At 58.9% G+C, this 15,127-nt stretch overlaps 1 protein-coding gene across 5 annotated transcripts in view; it reads right to left on the bottom strand.

Moving 5' to 3' along the window:
- Positions 1-15,050, bottom strand: part of CYTH1 (cytohesin 1) — a 99,161-nt gene extending 84,111 nt beyond the window's left edge. The window contains exons 1-3 of one of the 5 annotated variants that reach the window (XM_089316696.1): positions 14,893-15,047; positions 9,537-9,638; positions 8,823-9,272 (exon numbers count right to left, since the gene is read on the bottom strand). In XM_089316696.1, the coding sequence (XP_089172822.1) occupies positions 8,823-8,886 (64 nt within the window). In that variant the 5' untranslated portion in view covers positions 8,887-9,272; positions 9,537-9,638; positions 14,893-15,047. Of the gene's footprint in view, positions 1-8,105; positions 8,260-8,822; positions 9,273-9,536; positions 9,639-11,536; positions 11,610-14,892 lie in introns of those variants that run through there. The other 4 variants (XM_070060227.2, XM_089316695.1, XM_070060226.2 and 1 more) reach the window with 4 other exon arrangements.
- Positions 15,051-15,127: the final 77 nt, after the last annotated feature.

The following is a 15,127-nucleotide window of genomic DNA, read 5'->3' as shown; positions in this document are numbered from 1 at the left end:
CCCCAGCACACTGCCTGCAGCGGCTGTACCTCCAGGACACACCTACAGCCCCCAGCACACTGCCTGCAGCGGCTGCACCTCCAGGGCACACCTACAGCCCCCAGCACACTGCCTGCAGCGGCTGTACCTCCAGGACACACCTACAGCCCCCAGCACACTGCCTGCAGCGGCTGTACCTCCAGGGCACACCTACAGCCCCCAGCACACTGCCTGCAGCAGCTGTACCTCCAGGACACACACCTACAGCCCCCAGCACACTGCCTGCAGCGGCTGTACCTCCAGGGCACACCTACAGCCCCCAGCACACTGCCTGCAGCGGCTGCACCTCCAGGACACACCTACTGCCCCCAGCACACTGCCTGCAGCGGCTGTACCTCCAGGGCACACCTACAGCCCCCAGCACACTGCCTGCAGCGGCTGCACCTCCAGGACACACCTACAGCCCCCAGCACACTGCCTGCAGCAGCTGTACCTCCAGGGCACACCTACAGCCCCCAGCACACTGCCTGCAGCGGCTGTACCTCCAGGGCACACCTACAGCCCCCAGCACACTGCCTGCAGCGGCTGTACCTCCAGGGCACACACCTACTGCCCCCAGCACACTGCCTGCAGCGGCTGCACCTCCAGGGCACACCTACAGCCCCCAGCACACTGCCTGCAGCGGCTGTACCTCCAGGGCACACCTACAGCCCCCAGCACACTACCTGCAGCAGCTGCACCTCCAGGACACACCTACAGCCCCCAGCACACTGCCTGCAGCGGCTGCACCTCCAGGGCACACCTACAGCCCCCAGCACACTACCTGCAGCGGCTGTACCTCCAGGGCACACACCTACAGCCCCCAGCACACTACCTGCAGCAGCTGTACCTCCAGGGCACACACCTACAGCCCCCAGCACACTGCCTGCAGCGGCTGTACCTCCAGGGCACACACCTACAGCCCCCAGCACACTGCCTGCAGCGGCTGCACCTCCAGGGCACACCTACAGCCCCCAGCACACTGCCTGCAGCGGCTGCACCTCCAGGGCACACCTACAGCCCCCAGCACACTGCCTGCAGCAGCTGTACCTCCAGGACACACCTACAGCCCCAGCACACTGCCTGCAGCGGCTGTACCTCCAGGACACACCTACAGCCCCCAGCACACTGCCTGCAGCGGCTGTACCTCCAGGACACACCTACAGCCCCAGCACACTGCCTGCAGCGGCTGCACCTCCAGGGCACACCTACAGCCCCCAGCACACTGCCTGCAGCAGCTGTACCTCCAGGACACACCTACAGCCCCAGCACACTGCCTGCAGCGGCTGCACCTCCAGGACACACCTACAGCCCCCAGCACACTGCCTGCAGCGGCTGTACCTCCAGGACACACCTACAGCCCCCAGCACACTGCCTCCAGCGGCTGCACCTCCAGGGCACACCTACAGCCCCCAGCACACTGCCTGCAGCGGCTGCACCTCCAGGACACACCTACAGCCCCTGCAAAGACTGAAGCCTAGAGAAGACACCTTGGCAAAAGTGACTCAGCCCCGGCCGCTCTCCAGGTCTCCCGTGCCCGGAAACGCACATCCCAGAGCCAAGTTGGGGAGGTGAGGGGATCTCTGGGGTCACTCCCTCCCTGCTGCACACACGGGCTCTGAGGCTGGCACCGGGCCAGGGCTGCGTAGCAACAGCAGCGACAGGAAGGGAAGGCTCCTCTCAGAAGGAACACAGAAAACCACGCAGAGACACGCAGGGAAGCTAAGTGGGTAGGCAGAGAAACTTGGTAGCTATAATAAAGGAGTAAAAAATATTCTAAGCCGCGTGTTTTTGCTTCTTTGATCTTTGAGCCTCTTCTTAAAAACCTGCTTGAAAGCTGAAAACCTTCTAAGGGGAACGCTGAATGGCCTCAAGCAAAACCACGTGAGGTGCAGGGTTACAGCTGGAGAGCTGCACTCACGCACGGCCGCCCCTTCCCACAACCACGGACACGCAAACCCCCTCGGTCGTACGCAGTCAGTACTGGAGAGGAAGGGAGCCCTCTCTGGCCTGCCCGAGAACACACGTGCCCGCACGTGCGCGTCCCATCGCGCTCTGTCCACGCACCCACTCCTGGGCCTTTCAAACCTCGAGGATCCTGGCTCACTGGGTGTGGCTACAGTGCAGACCCAGAATAAATCGCTGTTTCCAAAACTCACCCAAATCACTCTGTAGATTCATCAAGTATGGAAACATCATTCTAATGCAAATTCATCACATTACAAACTTCAAATAAGTAACTGAAGAAAGTCACTTTTGGGAGAGGCATTTACGGCACAGAGCGGCTGTCTGGGACAAGCACACCCCACACAGAGCACCAGCTCACGTCCTGGCTAACCCACCCCGACGCGGCTGCTTGCTCGTGCGCCTGGGAAGCCTTGGAAGACTCAATACCTCAGTTCTGAGTCTCGGACGGAGTTCCTGGCTCCTGGCTTCAGTCTGGCCAGCCCCAGCTATTGCGGCCATTAGGGGAGTGAACTAGCAGATGGAACACTCCTCTCTCCCCCGCCCCTACCCCCAATAGATGGGAGATATGGAAGATATCTTTCAAATAAACATTTATATATTTATAAATAATATACTTATTTATATATTTGGCATTGTGGCTTAATGGGTCAAGTTGTCGCCTACAACATGGCCATCCCATATGGGCCCTCTCAGTTAGAGTCCCGGTTGTTCCACTTCTGATCCAGCTCCCTGCTAATGGCCTGGGAAAAGCAGCAGAAGACGGCCCAAGTGCCTGGGCTCCTGACACCCGTGCAGGAGATCCAGATGAAGTTCCTGGTTCTTGGCTTTGACCTGGCCCAGTGCTAGGCTTTGCAACCTTCTGGCAAGTGAACCAACAGATGGAAAATCTGTCTCCCCCTGCCTTTCTGTAACTCCAACTTTCAAATAAACAAATAAATCCTTAAATACATATATTTTAAAAAACACTTTTGCACTTGCACATTCATCTGCCTAGGATAACTGACTACTCCAATTCCAAAGGCATCCGTCTGGACCTGAAAAACACCTGGTTATTTCATAAATTTAGATATCTTACAGTAAAAAAAACAGGAAATATTTAATTCCCCTTTTGGCCATGATGTTTTAATTGTGGTCTTTCACTTAAATAGCTAGGGTTTCCACAGTTTAACAAAGAAAGCAACTACATTTGACTATTTTTTTTTTTTGGACAGGCAGAGTGGACAGTGAGAGAGAGAGAGAGAGAGAGAAAGGTCTTCCTTTTTCCGTTGGTTCACCCCACAATGGCTGTTCCTGCTGGCGCGCTGCGCTGATCTGAAGCCAGGAGCCAGGTGCTTCTCCTGGTCTCCCATGGGGTGCAGGGCCCAAGCACTTGGGCCATCCTCCACTGCACTCCCGGGCCACAGCAGAGAGCTGGACTGGAAGAGGGGCAACCGGGACAGAACCCGGTGTGCCGGCGCCACAGGCAGAGGATTAGCCTATTGAGCCACGGCGCCAGCCTACATTTGACTATTTTCAAACCCTGACAGAATTCCTGACTCCTGGCTTCAGCCTGGCCCAGACCCAGCTGTTGGAGCCATTTGGGGAGTGAGCCTGTGGATGGAAGCTCTCTCTGTCTCTGTCCATCTCTGTTTTTCGAGTAAGGAAGTAAATCTTTAAAACAACAAGGAGAGCTTCACTGCCGAATCCAGACTCCGGCTACCGAGCACCTGGGAGCCAGCAGTGATGGTCCCAGTGCCTGGCTCCCTGCCACCCACACAGGAGACCTGAGCCGAGTTCTCAGGTCCTGACTCCAGCCTCACCCAGTCCCAGGGCCACTGCCAACGTCGGGGGAGTGAGCCAGCAGATGGGAGTTCCTGTCTCTCCCTTCCCCTCTGCCTCTTAAATAGCTACAATTTTTAAAGTGTTTTTTTTTTTAATCATAAATGGGGGGGGGGGGGGACTGTGCACAGAGGGCTAAGCTGCCCTGGGGATGGAGATGCCACACCCGTGAAGGAGCGCGTGGGAGCAGTCCCACCTCTGGTTCCGATCCAGGTGCTGCTAATGACAACCTGGGAAGCCGGGTGACAGCCCAAGAACTTGGGCCCCTGCCGCTCCTTCTTGCTTTCCCACGGTGGAACTCCCAGCCCCTGGCTTTGGCCTGGCTTCCCCCAGCTGTTGCAGGCACTGGGAGAATGAGCCAGAGGACGGAAGAACGCTCTCTCTCTGCCTTTAACAGAAATAAAAACAAATTTTAAAGAAAATGAATCTTAAGAGAGTTTACCTATGCTTTTCTCTATCAACTGATTTTTTTTTTTTTGCAATAAAGATATTTCACTTCATAAATTTGGTAAAAGTAGACATCCAGGCCAGCACTGTGGTGCAGCAGGTTGACTCTCCACTTGCAATGCCGGTATCCCACACCAGAGCGCCAATTCCAGTCCAGGCTGCTCCACTTCCGAGCCAGCTTCCCGCTAACGCGCCTGGAAAGGCACTGAACGGTGGCCCAAATGTTCGGGCCCCTCCCACCACGGAGGAGACCTGAATGAAGTTCCAGGCCCCTTGCTTCAACCTGGCCCAGCCCCGGCCCCAGCCGTCTAGGGAATGATCAGCAGACGGGAGATGTCTCTCTGCCTCTCCCTGCTCTGTCACTCTGCCTTTCAAGTAAATCAGCTTTTAAAACAAACAAAAAGGAACACGGGAGATTAAAGTAAGAGCAGAAAGGGGGAAGAACGATAGCACGGTCGTTCTTAGCCAGAAACTTGGTTTTGCATCCTTAGAATCTAGGGAAGACTACCAAGCGAGCCTTTGACACAAACCTGTGAAGCCGCAACAGTAACAGCAGCTCGCCTGCTCCCCCAGGCCGTAAGGCCTCTCCCGCTGACACGGGGAAAGGCTGACGTCTGGGAGAGTGATCACCAAACAACGCCCCGTACCTCCTCCTAGAATAATGAGCTTTTTCCCACCGAGAGCCACTGCTCAAGGATGCTTCCACCACCTGAAACCAGGAGGAAGGACCGCCCCTTGAGGAGCTGCGGGAGCACTGGCTGCGGCTGCTCCTGCACCTGCCTCCCCCCGCTGAGTCAGGGGCCCTCCTCTAACATGACCAGGGCTCAGCAAAGCTAGACAAAGTCTGCGTGGATACGGTAACACTTCGTCTGCACATGGCACGCTTCTGCAGCAAAGACCGCAGAAAGCATTAAACTGCCTGCCCTCACTAGACAGCCCAGGGGTAGAGGGCACTCGAGTGGGGGCAGGCGTCTGGAGTGCCCAAGTTCAAGTCCCAGCTCCACTTCTAACTCCAGCTGCCTGCTCCAGCAGACCCTGGGACGCAGCAGGTGACTGCTCCCGTGTTTGGGTCCTTCCACTCATGCGGGAGACCTAGACCGAGTTCCTGGATCCTGGCTTCATCCCGGCCCAACGCCAGCTGTTTTAGGTATTCGGGGGAATGAACCAGGAGATGGTAGCTGTACCCTTGACTCTCACTTCTCCGCCTTTCAAATAAATAAGACATAAAGTTACAAGTGGAAGAGGGGGCGGGTCAGAGTGATGTCATGGGAGAAAGGCTCGGCCAGGCAACGGGGAAAGCAGGAAACGTGTTCTACCCTCAGGCCCTGAAGTCAGCCCAATTCCAGTCCAAGGACACCACCCTTCCCGAGTCTGCCCTCTGGAACCACAAGAGGATAAAGGTGTGTAGATTTAAGCCGCTACATTTCTAAGACTTTGTTACAGCAGCAAGAAGCTGACAGATGGAGCCACCCGTTCAGCCTCGGCGGGGCCCGTGGGCCACCCGTCCAGAAAGGACGCCCAAGGCACAGCAGGATTCTACCAACCCTCCAGGCGGTTGCTCTCCTGATTTTTTAATCACAAATAAAACAACAATTTTTTTTTCTTTTTCAACATACACACATTGGTCAAATATCTTTTGTTTTTTAAGATTTATTTATTTGAAAAGCAGTACAGACAGGCAGAGGCAGAGGCAGAGAGAGAGAGAGAGAGAGAGAGGTCTTCCATCCGCTGGTTCACTCCCCAGATGGCTGCAATAGCTGGAGCTGGACCAATCTGAAGCCAGAGCCAGGAGCTTCTTCTGGGTCTCCCACGTGGGTGCAGGGGCCCAAGCACCTGGGCCATCTTCCACTGCCTTCCCAGGCCACAGCAGAGAGCTGGATCGGAAGTGGAGCAGCTGGGACTTGAACTGGGCCCATGTGGGATGCTGGCACTGCAGGCGGCTTTACCTGCTGGGCCACAGTGCAGCCTGGGTATCTTCGTGCCTTCCAGAAAGCAGTGGACTCCCACCACAGACCCCCTCACGCAGTCACATTAGTGCCTCCTAAGGAATGTCTTAGCCGCACTCTTTCAAGTTTATATAAAACACCCCATTCCCCTACCGTCCTGACATTTAAGGACTGCACGGGAAGCATCCCGACGCCCTTCCGGCAAGTTGGCGCAGAGGAACTCACTGACCGGTCTCACCACGACCCGACGCAGCAAGAACCAGGCCCGTCGACCACGGGAGCCAAGAGTGTGCCGACGCTGCACGCATGAGGCGGAGCCACAGCTTCAGCGGCCTTGTTTCTGTGTCAGGCGGGTGGGGGGCAACGGGAGGCCAGCACCCCATAAACCTGAGCGCCCCACGCGGCGGGAGGGGTGGCAAGTGGGGGGCGCTCTGATGACTTCTGTGTGGAGTGCGAATCGGAGCACAGGCTGGGAGGTGCCACGGCGCCCAAGCCTGAGTGAGGGAGCGGTGGCCGAGGTTTAGACTTAGGGACGTCTGCAGGGAACAGCTCCACGGAGGGGCAAGACCACGCCTTTCTCGTGGTAGATTTTAGATGATGACGGCGTGTCCGAGGGGAAGTGTCGGTGGACATTTCTACAGGCGGGAATACAACTAAAACCCAAAGCTGTCTCTGGACAGAAGGGCTGGAGTCGTGTTTCAGGGAATTAAAGGTCATCAGAGAAAGCGACCGACAGGCAGCCTGCAGGGGCTGTGCACAGACGCCCACAGGAAGACGGGATCCGAGCGCCCTGCCTGGAGGGCCACCCCGACGTGCGCGAACACTGAACGCAGGACTGCACACCACAGGTCAGTGTCGCCCAGCCACAAACAGGACGCTGCTCCCTAGCTGTCGCCGCCTCCCTGCCCAGCTGAAGTTAGCTGTGTCCGCCCGCCTTCCACGTCTCCCCTGCCGCCCCTCCAAGGCCGCGTGCAGCGCCATGCCCCGCTCCTGCCGCCCGTGCACTGATGATCTCTGCGGGTCCAGATCCCACGGCCGAGCGGGGCCTCAGGGCACGGGACACCCACACACCCAGGCAGGCTGTGGAGGGCAGCCTCCAAGGGCAGGCGCCTGGCACTGTTTCCCTCATCTCCTTTCAATGGCACAGTGCACTTCTCCACCACATGTACCACCAAGTACCACACACCAATCCTAACCACGGCACGCCCCTCCCACGCACCACACACCAATCCTAACCACGGCACGCCCCTCCCACGCACCACACACCAATCCTAACCATGGCACGCCCCTCCCACGCACCACACACATAGATGGCACGGCCCTCACTCTTTTCTTTATTCTCTCTTCTCTCCTTCTCTCTCTGCCTTAATTCCAGCCCTCCTCACCTCTTAAGGGTCTCTCCACTGCCAGTGCCAGCCCCGCCAAGTCCGAGAAATCTTCCTAAAATGTGAAGTAACCTCCGTGGCTCCCTGTGGCCCAGCGAGTCCTCAGTAGCCACACACACCAAAGCCCTCGGGACTTTCGTCTCCGTTCCCACCCTGTCTCTGCTCCCCCTACCTCACACCCTCGTCTCTGGGCCCACAGAGACATGTGCGGCTCCCCCAAGGGACAAAGTCCCTTCGCGGCGCCTGGGCTCCGATCATCCACTTCGCCCGAAGCGGAGACCATGTTCACCTGGCTGGCACCGACTCACCTCTCAGACCCAGCTCCGGGGCCAGTTCCTCCCCCACCTGCCTGCACCCACCGCAGTCCATCCCCACTGCCCCGCCCACACTCAGTTCCCCAGGATCCACCTGCCCCTGACTCGGGCTGGCCCCTCACAGCCCACTTCCACGTGTCTCCTCCTCCTGGGCTCCGAGCGCCCACGGCAACAGGGGCTGCCGGCGGGCAGTGCTTCCCAGCGCTCACCGGCTGGATGTGCAGTCGGCGTGCAGAAACCAACCCGGGGTCCAGCGCGAGGAGGAAGGCTTGTTGTTAACAGCCGCAAACCATTTCCATCACTCACACCCAACATCACCAACGACAACCAGACTGCATCACCGCCAGGGACGCGGGCGCTTCGGAAACAGAAACTTTTCCCGAGCCTCAAAACAAAGTTGGAAAACAGGAAAAGATTCTGAGCAGGAATGTGGTGCCCTGACCTTGCGGCAGGATTCAGCCGGCACAGCCGGTAACACCTATCTCACCACAGAAAGGCGCAATGTCGTGCTGCACGAGATGGCGAAGAGTAAGCAAACCCCGAACACCCTCACCTACACTGTGTGTGTGTGTGTGTGTGTGTGCAATCAATGCAGAGAAACAAAACCTCAGCGGCTTCGCAGGACGTGGAATTCCCCTCCTGAGCGCTGCTCAACCACGTTCCCCCTCCTCCGTGCCTCTACTGCTGCAACTGAAACGAGGCAGCGATAATTAGACAGGAAGCCGTGTGGCGCCGGAGCACCCCGACAGGTTCAGGCAGAGCAGCTTCCTGCGCGAGGCCACTCACAAGGCTTTCATCTGGGCTGAGTGGGAGCCCTGCTGCTCCCACACGGAGGGCTTCCAACCTCTGCCCTGCCGCCCACAGAGTGCGTCCTCCCTGGACACGAAGGCACTCACCCCTGGTTCTCGCTGCAGTAAGCATCCTACCTGAGACAGACAGACAAACTCCAGCCGGCAAGTTCTTGCTGACACGCAGAGCCGGGGCGGGCATTCCGGCACAGAGGGTGACACCCGCAGCCCTGTCAGGGCGCCTGCGCCGAGCCCCGCTCCTCCACTTCCAGCTTCCTGCGGATCAGCACCCCGGGGGTGCAGGGGAGGCGCAGGTGCCGCAGGCCCTGTCACCCACAGGCGTCTGGCTCGGCCAAGGCCAGCCCCAGCTGCTGTGAGCGTCTGGGAAGTGAACCAGTAAATGGAAGACAGGTAATCTCTGTTTCTCTGCTTTTCAAATAAACAAACTTCTGGAAAACAAAGGAAGGCTTAGGCAAGAGCCCAAGATTCCAGAAATGAATTGCTGGCCATCATGAGCCACGTCAGCAGGAGCTCCAAGTCACAACTCTCCTCGCCAGGAGCCAACAGATGAGCTGAGAGATCTTTAACCTTCAAGAAAAAAAGTAAGGAAAGGTAGGGACGTGACAGCCACAGTTAGACAACCGCTGACCCCAGCCCAGGCAGCGCAAATGCGCTTTCCCCAACGAGTGAGAAAACTAGGCAAAGCAACCTGATTTGACAGAGGCTGTAAACAAGCGTTACCCTTAAATAAGTAAACCGCTATCCCGTCCGAAACCACCTGCCACAGCAGACATGTGCTCTGCCCAGCTGTAATCAACAGATCTAGCGAAGCGCTGGTTTGCAAGAACTCACTTTCTTGAAAAAAGCTTCTGCACGCTGACCCTCACTGACGGCACGCTTGCAGGGTCCTGGTCCACGCGCCCACACAGCTACAACAGGCAAACTGCAAGCCCTCTGGAAAGAAATCGGCAGGTAGCATCAAGGATTGTAAAGGTGTTTATTCTCTCCGACGTGTTAATGTCACCCCGGGAATCCACCTTAGAGTCTAGCAAATGTGTAATTATGGTTACTGTATGTTCCAGGCTTTCTAAGCAAGCCCTCACTTCGTGTAATTGTGTTCTTCCGCATAAAGGTGAATCATTACGTGTGTAACCACACTCGAGAACAATGGAGCCATGCACAGCACGGGAGAACAGAGAAAACGACTCCGCACGGGGTCCAACCAGGAAGGGGCTGGGTCTCCTCCACAGCTGCGGGATGCCCCCGAGTCCCGGGCACCGCCCCTGTCCCGGGCCCCTCCCACACCGGCGCCCACACGCCACTGCCCACGCCTCATCTCTGAAGCTGAAAGCACCAGGAGCAGAAACTCTGTTCAAGACAGCAGCCTGAGAGGCGCCGTGAATTCATCGACCTCAAGAATTCACATTCAGAAAGCCGACTATTCGCTCATGGTTTGGGTGAAGAGTCGTCACCATTAACATTTCCACTAGGGGCTGACGCTGTGGCGCAGTGGGTTAAAGCCCTGGTCTGCAGTGCCGGCATCCCATATGGGCACTGGTTCGAGTCCCGGCTGCTCCACTTCGGATCCAGCTCTCTCCTATGGCCCGGGAAAGCAGGAGAGGGTGGCCCAAAACCTTAGGCCCCTACACCTGCATGGGAGACCTAGAGGAAGCTCTTGGCTCCTGGCTTCAGATCGGCACAGCTCCCACCATTGTGGCCATCTGGGGAGTGAGCCAGCGGCTGGAGGACCTTTCTCTCTCTCTCTCTTGCCTCTGCATTTCTGTAACTCTGCCTTTCAAAAAAAAAAAAAAATTCCACTACTCCATGACCCCAACAGTCTTGTCTCACAATCTGTTGTGAAGGCAAACACATCGGTGTGACCTAGGGGTGAGAGCTGTCTGAGTACGCGAGCGCAGCTGAGCACCCCGCAAAGACGCACGCACACACACAGACTGTACAGGGTGTTTCACACGGACCCCAGAAGTCCACCAAGAGGCCCATGCAAGCTACAAACACTGGCTCAAGTTCAGAAGTCCCCGGGAAGGAACAAACGCCAGTCACCGAGCCGTCTCCCACGCGGAGGAGCCAGAAGGCAAAGCTGTCTCTCTTGCAACTGCAAACCTGGAAGCCATCTCGTGGCGGCCTCATCTGTGATCTAATAAGGAGGTAACAGGCCACCAGCAGACCGACAGGAACGGCCAGTGACTGCAGTGCTTGCAGGGAAATGCGAGAACAAAGACCCACCAGGGCCGGCACCGCGGCACAGCAGCTTAAGCCGCCGCTGGCAAAGCCGGCATCCCATATGGGCACCAGTTCCGGCTCCTGCTCCAGCCTGGCTGAGCCGTAATCGGTGCAGCAATTTAGGGAGTGACCCGGCGGACGGAAGGAACCCTTCCCCTGCCCCCAACTCGGACTTTCAAATAAATAAATAAATCTTTAAAAAAAAAAAGAAGAAGAACCAAGACCAACCTTAGCGGCAACAGAACACCCTTCTTGGAAAGTCAAGTTTTCAGGGACCAGTGTTGTGGTGCACTGAGACACCGCTACACCACACGGGTGCCAGTTCCATCCAGCCCCCGCTCATGTGTCAGGGGACGAGGATGGCCACGTGCACCCGCATGGGAGACCCGGAAGAAGCTCCTGGCTCCTGGCTTCAGACCGGCCAGCCCTGGCTGTGGCTGCCATTTGGGAAGGGAACTAGTGGACAAAAGACTTCTGTCTCTATAACTCTGCTTTTCAAATAAAGAAATCTTAAAAAAAAAAAGTCAGGCTTTCCAAAAAATCGCCAATCCCAAAGTTTTCAAAGAGAAAGAAGCTTAAGAATTATTTTTCTTGCTGAGCCTTCACATTACCCATAGACAGCTCTCCATGGTCCGCGGTACAGTATGACCAGCTCTCCACATCATGTTGGTATAAATCCTCCATCTACCCAAAAGAAACACACGTGTCATGTGAAGAACACACATGCCATGTAAAGAACACATGTCATGTAAAGAAACATGTGTCATGTGAAGAAAACACGTGTCATGTAAAGAAACACGTGTCATGTGAACACACATGCCATGAAAGAACACATGTGTCATGTAAAGAACACATTGCCATGTAAAGAACACATGTGTCATGTAAAGAGCACCTGTCATGTAAAGAACACACGTGTCATGAAAGAACACACGTGTGCTGTTCCCAAGATGACGTCTACAGTGTAACTCCTTTCCATCAAAACACACAGGAGAAACCGCTCCTGCCAGGAGATGGGAGAGGGAGGGGGAGGGAGAGGGAGGTGGGATGGGAGCTGGGGGGGCACGGGGGAAAGAACCACTGTATTCCTAAAGTTGTTTCTATGTAAAAATGCCTTCGTTATAAAAATTTTATTTATTTATTTATTTATTTTTTTTTTTTTTTTTGGACAGGCAGAGTGGACAGTGAGAGAGAGACAGAGAGAAAGGTCTTCCTTTGCCGTTGGTTCACCCTCCAATGGCTGGCGCACCGCGCTGATCCAAAGGCAGGAGCCAGGTGCTCATCCTGGTCTCCCATGGGGTGCAGGGCCCAAGCACCTGGGCCATCCTCCACTGCACTCCCGGGCCACAGCAGAGAGCTGGCCTGGAAGAGGGACAACCGGGACAGAATCCGGCACCCCGACCGGGACTAGAACCCGGTGTGCCGGCGCCGCTAGGCGGAGGATTCACCTAGTGAGCCGCGGCGCCGGCCCCGAAATTCTTCACGTTGGCTCCACCAGGCTGCGCGGGCGCTCCACCCGCCTGGGAGCTCAACGTGAAGACGGCATCGAAGGCGAACGGGAAGGAAGGATTTCGGAAGCTGCGTGAGAACGCTCTGCAGGCTTCCTCTCGGGAGAAAACGTTCACTGAAAACTGGCAAAGTCACAACAGATTCGCGGTGACAACGTGCGTCCGTAGGGCAAACTTCCTGAAACAGAGACCAGCTGTGCGTGTGCCGTGGCGGGCGTGGTGCGGCGCGGGGACGCGGCGTGGGGAGACCACCCTGGAGAGCAGGCACCTGCGTGAGGGCAAAGCGGTCACTGGCCCGCAGCCCGGCTCCTGCAGCACCGCAGGGCGAGAACTCTCTAGCAACCCCCCAGGCCCCTCGGGTGCACTGTGTGTGCACTGTGTGTGCTTCCGTGTTCCTAATTCTGACGCTACACGGGAACATACCCCGGCCATGTATGTGTACAGAGAATGCACGCGAAATTCCATTTTTCTTTTTCCTGAGCACAAATAGTTAAATTTATGTAAGTTAAAGGCTCCTCTGGCGCCATAAACGGATTTAAAAACAAACGACCCAGTAAAGGCACAGCCCTCCCCGGGCCCAGCCAGGCGTCTGCAGCGAGGACCGCGGTTCAGGCGGCCTCTTTCTCGCTCTCCCGTTGAGCAGGGAGCTGAGCCCCGCGCTCTGTCTTCGGGCCATGACAGATCAGTCATGCTCCAGAAGTTTTGGGTTTTTTTTTTTAATACTAAAATGGCAGCTGGGAAGTCATAAAGCATTTCCCCAGAGAAACCCGCTGAGCAGGGCGCGAGTCCCGGGCTGACTCAAACCCTCACCAACACCCAGGGCAGGGCAGCTGTGACAGCTACAGCGCCAGTAAAGTCCGCGCAGGCCGCGCCGCGTCCTTTCGAGAACCGAGTTCAGCTGAAGAACAGCGAGGCTGCCAGCGCCTTCGCGCTCCGCCAGTCTCCCCGGCTCCCGAAACGGGGCCTGGGGGCGGCCACACTGCAGACCCCCAGGGAGTGCGCGTGCACGCGCTTGCGCGGCCCGGGGCCGAGAAGCTGCGCCACCCCGTCTAAACCTGCGCTGTCCAGAGGGAACGTCCTTCCCCCTCCACGTCCAAACCCGCACAACCGGAGGCTGCTCCCGGAACCGGCAGGCAGGGGCCGGGTTCCAGGCAGAATCCGGCCTGCAGCCCCCAGCCGGGCGTGGCTCGGGCCCAGCAGGCACAGGACGGGCAGCCCCTAGAGCGGAACCGGGCCAGGAAGTGGTTCTCCCCCGGGGTCTGCAGCAGGCGCCCCCTGAGCCCGGTGAGGCCTCGTCCCACCCCACGCCGTCACGTGACACACGTGCTGTCTGGAGCCATGAGTCGGTGACTGAGGGAATGGATGCACCTGCTCCCCATCCACCCCTCCCAAGTTCAAGTTCAAATCCCGCCCGGGTGCACGCCCCAGGAGCACCGGACCCTAGCCGGCCAGGGGCAGGGGGCCGCGCGCGCACGCCGGGACCCGAGGGACTTCGCCGGGGACGCCGGAGATAACCCGGGCCGGGCTCCTCCAATCACAACAGGCACGCGCGCTGCTCCGGCCTCGAGGGGACAAGGGGACACCCGGGGACAGCGCCCACCTGCTGCCCACGCGAGCCTGCGGCGCCAGCGCCCGTCCGAAGCCCACCTCTCCGCCGGCGAGGCCGCCGCCGCGCTTCCCTCTCGGGCTTCTAACTCGCCGCCGGCCACAGCGGCGGTCAGCGGGGTCGGCCGCTCGGCCCAGCTCGGCCCAGCCGGCGCTCGGTCAAGTTCAGCTCGTCCCCTCACTTTAATTCCTCTGAACAAAACGTTAATGAACTAACCGGGTCACCTTCCGCGACCCCTGCCACGCTGGGCTGCTCTCCGGCCGCGGCCAGCGGCTTCCGGGGCTCGGCGAGGACGAGGCTGCCAGCCCGGTCTCCGCCCGTGGACCCGGCCCGGCCCCGGCCCCGCACTCCGGCGTCCGCTCCGGCCACTTCCGAACAAAGAACCGGACCGCAGCGCACGGCCGGCGACCACCGAGGACGGCCGGAAGCCAGCGGAGGGCGGGCCGGCCAGGACTCGGGCGTGGGCTCCCGGCCGGCGACCCCCGCCTCGGCGCCCCGGAGACCCCCGCCCGAGACCCTCCGCGCGCCGGAGACCCCGGCCCGACGGCCCTCAGCCCTCGGAGCCCCGCAGACCCCCGCCCGAGACCCTCCGCGCGCCGGAGACCCCGGCCCGACGGCCCTCAGCCCTCACAGTCCCGGCGACGCCCAGCCTGAGTCGTCGGACTGCGGCGACCCCCGGCTCCCCAGACCCGACGCCCCCGGCCTGCGGAGGGCCCCGCGCGACACCCGGCGCCCAGAGCTCCGCGTCCCGCACCGCCGTCCACACCAAACACGGGCCGCCAGGGGCGCCGGGCCCGGGCGCCGCCAGGACGCGAAGCAGGGGGCGCAGGGCGGCCGGGCCGCGGGCTGCACTGACCATAGTTGTCGTCCTCCTCCATGGTGCCGGCCCCGGGCTCGGCCACCCGGCTCGCCGCCACCGTCCCGCAGCTCGCGTCCCGCAGCCCGCTCGCCTCAGCCCGGCTCGGAGCCCCGCCCCCCGCGCCGCGCGCACACGCACGCGCGCGCACACACACACACAGACACACACCCGCCCCGGCCCGGCACGCGCCGCCTCCCGGCCCACGCCTGCGCACGCGCGCTCCCCAGGCCAC

The sequence above is a fragment of the Oryctolagus cuniculus genome, chromosome 17, assembly GCF_051225735.1.
Source record: "Oryctolagus cuniculus isolate XC-2025 breed Fujian yellow rabbit chromosome 17, ASM5122573v1, whole genome shotgun sequence".
NCBI lineage: Eukaryota > Metazoa > Chordata > Mammalia > Lagomorpha > Leporidae > Oryctolagus > Oryctolagus cuniculus.
Note: the sequence above shows the minus strand (reverse complement) of the source record. Positions and strands in the feature narration are given on the sequence as shown.